Source organism: Salvia miltiorrhiza, chromosome 5 (assembly GCF_028751815.1).
Source record: "Salvia miltiorrhiza cultivar Shanhuang (shh) chromosome 5, IMPLAD_Smil_shh, whole genome shotgun sequence".
Lineage (NCBI taxonomy): Eukaryota > Viridiplantae > Streptophyta > Magnoliopsida > Lamiales > Lamiaceae > Salvia > Salvia miltiorrhiza.
The window spans coordinates 12,177,687-12,185,726 of record NC_080391.1 but is presented as its reverse complement, the minus strand read 5'-3'; the positions used below and the strand labels follow the sequence as shown (position 1 = coordinate 12,185,726).

At 34.8% G+C, this 8,040-nt stretch overlaps 1 protein-coding gene across 1 annotated transcript; it reads right to left on the bottom strand.

The window, feature by feature from the left end:
- Nucleotides 1–4,575: 4,575 nt before the first annotated feature.
- On the bottom strand, nucleotides 4,576–5,617 carry LOC131025524 (uncharacterized). The gene is made up of 2 exons (XM_057955317.1): nucleotides 4,811–5,617; nucleotides 4,576–4,701 (listed from the first exon to the last, which is right to left on the bottom strand). Exons 1-2 carry the CDS (start codon nucleotides 5,615–5,617, stop codon nucleotides 4,576–4,578), a joined length of 933 nt encoding a protein of 310 aa, XP_057811300.1.
- Nucleotides 5,618–8,040: the final 2,423 nt, after the last annotated feature.

The window sequence follows — 8,040 nt, the reverse complement described above, 5'->3', positions numbered from 1 at the left end:
CTAAGATTGGGTAATTGGGAATCTTCAACACAGAACCGACGGTTGACGCCCACGTTGTTTTGCCGATGCCCTCATTCTACAATCAATATATTTTTTCTATAAAATATTCTACTTTAATATATTTCTAGTATTTCTTTTTCTCAATTTAAGAGACAAGAGACAAAGTAGTACAGTTGGTGTAAGTAATAAACAATTTGGAGAAATGCTCAAATTAAGGCTGCCTCCATGTGCCAACGGATATATACCATTATTCGTCATTTTTATTTGTTTTCGAGGGAAACTAATTTTTTCGACTTTTTCAAATCGACCTTTTCCCACTTTAATTTACAAGATAGATTTGAAAATCTACTTCGCTTCGAGCCAAGCTTCGAATAATTCGCGAGCGGCTTAGTTTATTTACACCCCCACTTATTGGTTGGTGGAAGATGGAGGCAACAGACTTCTCATCGTCTCACATAATCAAAAGTTTAATTTTTTATAGGACTAAACTAATAGTCGCATGTGCAAATAAGATCTTTTATAAGTTGCTATTAATTTCATCTAGCTTTATTCTACGTCAATCAAGATAACTTATAAATAAATTTAAAATACCTTAAAAATCAATTTAAATATCAAACATTAAATTACGAGATTATACATCCAATTACAAATATATACTTTGATAATCTATTAATTATATAAAACAAAACATATTTGATCGTGAATATACTGTAACTCAATTATAACATTAGACATACAGTTACAAATACTTTGATAATCTGTTAATTATATAACACAAAACATATTTGATGCACGTTGTCCTAAAGAGACATCCAAATAGTGCGAACTTATATATATTAATAATGAGGTTTAGGATTCAAACTACATTTTTTTCCCTCTCCCAATATAATATATATATAGGGTTGGGTTCCGTAGAGAACTGCAAATAAGTAGAGAACGGAGAACAATGAGTAAATCTATAAATTAAACGAATACATAACTAATGAATATGTGTATTAAGTAAAAATACAGAAAAAATATATAAAATCTCGCCCCTCTCAGGATTCGAACCTAGGCCAAAACTTATTCATAATATACATTGGTTTATTCATCGAAATTATAGACTTCTTCGTAACTTTATATTTGTTCTTCATTCTCTACTTAATTTGCAGTTCTCTACTGATCTTCTTCCTATATATATGTGTGTGTGTATATATATATATATATAGGGGTGGGCTACCGTGAGAGCACATCTTAAAATAAGAAATAAGAGCAATTTTCAATGTATGAATTTTATGTAGAACACGTATGAATTCGTTGTATAAAGGTATGAATTGTGAAAAATAAATTTTTGCTACCTTTGACATTCGAACTCAGGACCATAAATCCATCCAACAGGATTACGAATCAACCGTAGATGTTGATGATCTAAGGGCTGAAAATGATTCTTATTTTATATCTTAAGAAATGCTCTTATTTTAGTCCTTCCCTATATATATATATATATATATATATATATATATATATATATAGAGAGAGAGAGAGAGAGAGTTGGGCTATAATAAAAACACATCTTTTTGTAAAAACTAAAAACGGCTGAATTCTATGTAGAACACGTATGAATTGGCTGTGTAACTGTATGAATTGTGAAATGTATGAATTCTATGTAGAACACGTATGAATTTCGCAATTCATACAGTTACACAGCTAATTCATACGTGTTCTACATAGAATTCATACATTTTAGCCGTTTTTAGTTTTTACAAAAAGATGTGTTTTTATTATAGCCCATCCATATATATATATATATAGGGGTGAGCTATAATAAAAACACATCTTTTTGTAAAAACTAAAAACGGCTGAATTCTATGTAGAACACGTATGAATTGGCATTTCGCAATTCATACAGTTACACAGCTAATTCATACGTGTTCTACATAGAATTCAGCCTTTTTTAATTTTTACAAAAAGATGTGTTTTTATTATAGCCCACCTCTCTCTCTCTCTCTCTCTCTCTCTCTCTCTCTATATATATATATATATATATATATATATATATATATAAAGGTTCAATGAAGAAATACAAATGTTGTTAGAAAGGAGAAACAATCTCAACCCTTAAAATAACTCAATCAAATGGTCAATAATTAAGAATAAATTCAGTGTCCAAATTTTGATGAACGAACGTATTTATTCAAAATACGTATTTGTTGAAAATCTTGCACTCCAGGATTCGAACCCCAAAATAAAATATTTATTCAATAAAATTATTGATTTGTTCAACATTTCTAAATTTTGAAAAAATAATATATATATATATATATATAGGGTGCGGTTATAGTGAGAACCACAATTATCGTGAGAACATAAGAACCAATAAAATTACTGCATCTGCTATACAAATTAATGCATCCGCTATTAAATTTAATGCATCCAAAAAAAATACTCCCTCCGTCCCATTATTGAAGACCTACTTTCCTTATTGGGGTGTCCCAATAATAAAGACTCATTTCCAAATAAGGAAAGAATTAGCCTTTAAAATACACTAATTAATTTAACCTTAATTACACTATAAATAAGAAACAATAAAAAAACCCTATCATAATTCCTACTCTCTCGGCATATCCGCCTCTCTCTCTCTCAAGTTCTCTCGGCCTCTCCGCCTCTCTCACTCTCTGAAACCCTAGGATTCATCCTTCCTCATCCTCCATCCGCGCCGCCCTCTTCCGAAACCCGCAATTCCGCCGTCCTCACTCTCTATCCGCGCCGCCCTCCTCCGAAACCCTAATCGGCCTCCGTCCTCAGCCTCCATCCGCGCCGCCCTCCTCCAAAACCCCAATCGACCTCTCTGCCTCTCTCTGGAACCCTAGATCTACGCGTTTATGGCCGATAATAGCAGTTGGTTGGCATATTTGAACTCTGAATTCGTCCCCGATTCGGATGACGAAGAATTCTTTGCTAATATACCTTCGTTGCCGTCACCGCCGTCTGGTTTTTTCTATGATGGGAGCGGCGGAGTCCAGGGTTCTGAGGAGTCCGCCGGTGGTGCTTTGATGGAGGATTCTAGGGTTCCAAGGAGTCCGATCCGGCGGCCCATCTATCGCCGCCCCTCTACTGCGATGAAGCCGCAAGATTCGGATCTAGACGCACTCCTATGCACGGAGAGTTGGGATGACGTCGTGCGCGAGCGGGAAGAGGTCGTCAGCGGCGACTGGTGGCTCCGGTGCTCCCCCTTGTTGCGAAGGATGGTCTATACCATGTTTCCGGGATTAAAAGGGTGAGATCTTTCTTTGTTGTTGCGATATTTGTGATCGTATATGCGTTGTTGGTATGAGGGGTGTGACCCTCTGTGTTGTTTCCATAAGTGCGATTGTGGTAGATGGACTAAATGCTGACATGATGAAGTTGCTGCTCATTTTTTTTCCCCTAAAATGCTAAGAATCTATGATTAAAACTATGAAAAAATGAGATTGTGGGCTGTGTCCCCATTTCATAGGCGGAGCTACACTATGAGCTGGTGGGGCAATTGCCCCTCCTAAAAAAAAAATTTATATGTATTATATTAATATATATGTATAATTACTAAAAAAATAGAAATTTGCCCCACCAAAATTTTGAGAAAAAGGGGCAAAACATGGAGATTGGAGAAAAACTGACTTTAACAAATTACATTCCTTTTTTCGTCTAACATGGAGATTGGAAAGAAGATAAAAAAATAAAAATAAAAATAGCGGAAAGAGAAATTATTTTACCTTTCTCCACAAGTTTTCTTTTATTAAAAGACAATATGAAAAGTTATTCTCTATCTCTATGAATTACATTATCGTCTTCTCACCTCTGTATTTTGTATCTTTTGTCCGTTGGTGTATAAGCTTATTAAACTGGCACTTATTTTACCTGTGACAATTGCAAATGTGGAAATTAAAGAACTTATGAAAATTGTTAAAAGTCGGCCTCGAAATCGAATGGGTGATCGTTGGATGAATGATTGTTTAGTTACTTATATTGAGAAAGAAATTTTTGAGACAGTTCATAATGAATTGATATTAAGTCGCTTTTAAAATATGAGTAATCGTAGGGATTATTGTGAAAATATTTTATTATATAAAGCTTTATAGAAGTTACTTTAAATTTTTTTTATCATGTTTTGCCCCCTCTATCTTTAGGGGCCTGGCTCCGCCCCTGCCCCATTTGGGTTATTGATGGTTGCTTCCCTGGTTTCCTCTTGTGACTAATTATTTGTGATTGCATATGGTGTGTGCCCTAGTTCAAGATTTGTGCGTAATTGTATTGTGTTGTGAGCAGTGTCCCTCTTGTTTGAGTGTTATTGCTGGTATGAGGGTTGTGTCCCTCTTGTTTGAGTGTTATTGCTGGTATGAGGGCTGTGTCCCTCTTGTTTGTCCTGCCAAAAGCTGATCTGCACAAAAAACTGAAAACAACATCTTTAGAAGCATTCCTATGCATTAAACTGAAAACAACATCTTTATAAGCATTCCTTGCACTATAGCTTTACAAAAACTATGCATTCACACAAGCATTCCTATAGCTTTACAAAAACTATGCATTCACACAAGCATTCCTATAGCTTTACAAAAACTATGCATTCACACAAACTCTCCAATCTGGATCATTGTCCTTAATATGTGGCCTTGCATTATCTTGCTGTATATATATAGTTTTGCTTGCAAATTGAGGCCATTTGTCCCAAATTGCATGAATTAACTGTATATAAAGGCAATAAATTGTAATGAGCTGTAATGAACTGGAATGAACTTCAATTAACTGGATTTAGGTACATTTGAATGCAAATATTTGCTACATTTGGCTATACCTTGGAGATATAGCAGGCCTTCATCACTTCTTTAGTGATGGATTGGATTTGCTTCTCCTCCATTGTTCCAGCCAGCCTGTTCTTACTTGTTCTCTTGGCTGGTACCATCTCTGTGAAAGGAAAAATCCCTATCTTGCCATCGAATAACACACTCTCATCTTCATTAAATAGAGGTCTGCCCACTGCACAACTAAACATAACTTTTTTGATAAACTTCTTACTCTTGTAAGTGCGATGTGGATCAGTTTCCTCTGGAGTTAAGTAAAATTTGTGGTTTGCTTTGGTGATGTAGAACCACTTCTCATCAATGTGCACTACATTGTGCATATTCTTGAACTTTAGGACATTGCATATCCTATCATATTCAATTTGTTCAAGAGAGAACCGTAGCCTCAACAACTTGTTGGGATCCGTCAAATTGGGTCGGATAGCACTTGAATGAGCTCTGATCAGCCCCTTTGAGATCCATCTGCCCACTGTACTCTTCGAGCAATTAATACATGTTGCTAGTCTTCGAATGGTTCCCCTTTTATGCAACTCTAGACTAGATATGAGTTCTAAATCTATTTGCACTCTTTTTCTTCTACATTTGTTGATTTTTTTGCTTTGAACGGATACTAATTGACCTTGTGCTTGCTCCTTTTTTGCAGCCTGCCATAAACGCGAAACGGAGCTCCGACAACACCCCCATTTCGCCATGGCAGCAGTGATAGTCCCATGGTGGAGCTTCCCATCTGTTGAATTTTGAAGAAGAAAGAAGGCCATGGCTTGCCTTTCCTCACTTGTTAAATCCTTCCTTCTACCCATCTTTTGTTTTTTTTTTTGGTGTTTGGAGCTTCTAAGATCACAGCTTTTGTGTGAAAAACTGATCTGGAAGAACCGCACCTTTATAAGGTTGTAATCCCAAATTTTGGTGGGAAATTAAACTAATGAATGAAAATGAAGGTTGGCGCCCATTTTTGGAGTTAACACTTTTACTTTTGTTTCCAACTGCTCAGCCGCCTATTTTAATGCTGTATTGACTGCTCAATAAATGAACTTTAGGTTTAATAAAAAATCAACCAAAATAAATAATCTGGATTAAAATTTTTTTTATTAAATTAAATGAATTAAATTTTTCGAATTTGTTGGAAATTAAATTCAAAATTGAAGTAAAGCATTAAATAGAAAGAATCCAAAATTAATCACCTACACTAATAGTGGTGGGCCACAACACTTTAACAACTAATCTACCTCTCCTTAATCTCTGTGCCCAAAAGACCTATGTCTTAAATAATGGGACGGAGGGAGTAATTTTTTTGCTCCCTTCAGGATTCGAACCCATCATCTGCATCCATCCACCAAGATGATGCATCCACCGTAGATCTTGACGATCGAATGGCTTAAAATGGTTCCCTGTTCTTATTTTATTAGTGGTTTTTATTTGAACCTCTCCCTATATATATATATATATATATGTATGTATCGCACAACATTCATCTTTAATTAATTTTATGTAATGTGGCATTTTATGTACTCTTTATTTTTAACTTTCTTGATTTCTCTATTTCACATTGAAAATATATAAATCATAACAATTTATAACCTTTTATAAAAAAACTCAATTCTCATTCCTACGTTAGCCATTCATTATTCTAATATTAATTTTCTATTAAACCTCATCATTTGGAAACCTAAAAATTTAAGGACATTTATAAGTTGTATTTTAAATAAATACATTCTCATATTAAATTTATATTGAAGCTTACAGTTCAAAATTTAAATAAAATGATTATTAAACATTATCATTTGAAAATCGTAAAAAAAATTATACTTAACTTTAAAAAAACTAAAGGGTATTTAGATGTATTTCAAATAAAAAGATCCTCAAAAGATTGATGTATAAAAGACGTCAAATATAGTATTTTCAAGGTCCAGACGAGATTATGCTTAAAATTCTTACGTTTAAAAGTCAGATGTCGTCTTTCAAGCTCTAGATGATGATCTGATCTTACAGGGTTCGGATGAGATGGTGCTCAGATGGTTGAAGTGGTCTTAAATTGATTTTTATCCGTCAATTAAAAAAATTGTACATAATTAATAAATATTGTCTATATACAATTGACAACAAATGTAACACATCAATCCCTCTATTATATCCTCCACCAAATTTACGTATTTTCTCTTCACAACATCTTCAATCCCACATTGATCTTTTTATAAAAAATCATTAGATAAAAACTTATATAAAAGAGTATTTCTATTTTTTTTTATCAGGCAAAAGTGGATTAGATTAAAAGAAAAGGCACCAGTGGTACCCAACAAAACTTATAGCAGCCATGGTATTAGCCCGTTAGAGCACCACTGAGCAAAATCCAAAACTTTATCAACTAAACCAAAGATTCTATTCCAACTCCAAACTCTAACCTTGATTTCCACAATTAAGTTATCAACCTCCCACGTTTTTCCTTCGAACCTAATCTCATTTATTCTCTTCCAAAGAAGCCAACAACATCTCAACCAGATTGCATTGAGTAGCTTCCTACCTTTCTTATCTTGTCCGCACTCGCTGAAGCTTAACCAATGTGCAACTGCCGTGGAGGGGCGAGCCGTGCTGATCCCAGTCCACCTTTGTATCTCGTCCCAGAGCTCTTGGGTTTTCGGGCACGAGATGAACAGATGATTTGTGTCCTCCTCGTGATCTTGGCATAAGCAACACTGCAACACCGAAGATCTTCTGGCATAAGCAAAAAGAGTATTTCTATTATCAGAATATAATAGAGGGATAAGCAAATATATATAATAGAGCAAAAAGAGTATTTCTATTATCCATAACAAAAATGTAGTAATATTTTTTTTTATAAAAAAATATTTTATTGAGAAGCCAACTGTTGGTACCAGAGATATCAGAATTTGCATTACAAAATCAAGGAAGACAGATCACAAGAGATCCAGGAAGTAAAACTCGACTCAATGTCTAAGATCCCAAAAATCTTGACCCAACTCCACATTCTTGCTTTTACCTCTAGAACCAGGTTTTTTTTTCTTCCAGACCTTGCCTTCAAATCTGCTCTCATTTCGACATTTGCAGAGAACTCAATATTGGTGCAGCGCACCATAACGCCATTAAGAACTTTTTGCTCATTTTTCCATTGCCCAAGTCTGTGAACGAGATGAAGTGCGAGACCACATTTTGTGGTCGAACAAAGCAAATGCCGAGCCACCTGTGGATTTCATCCCAAACCCTTTCG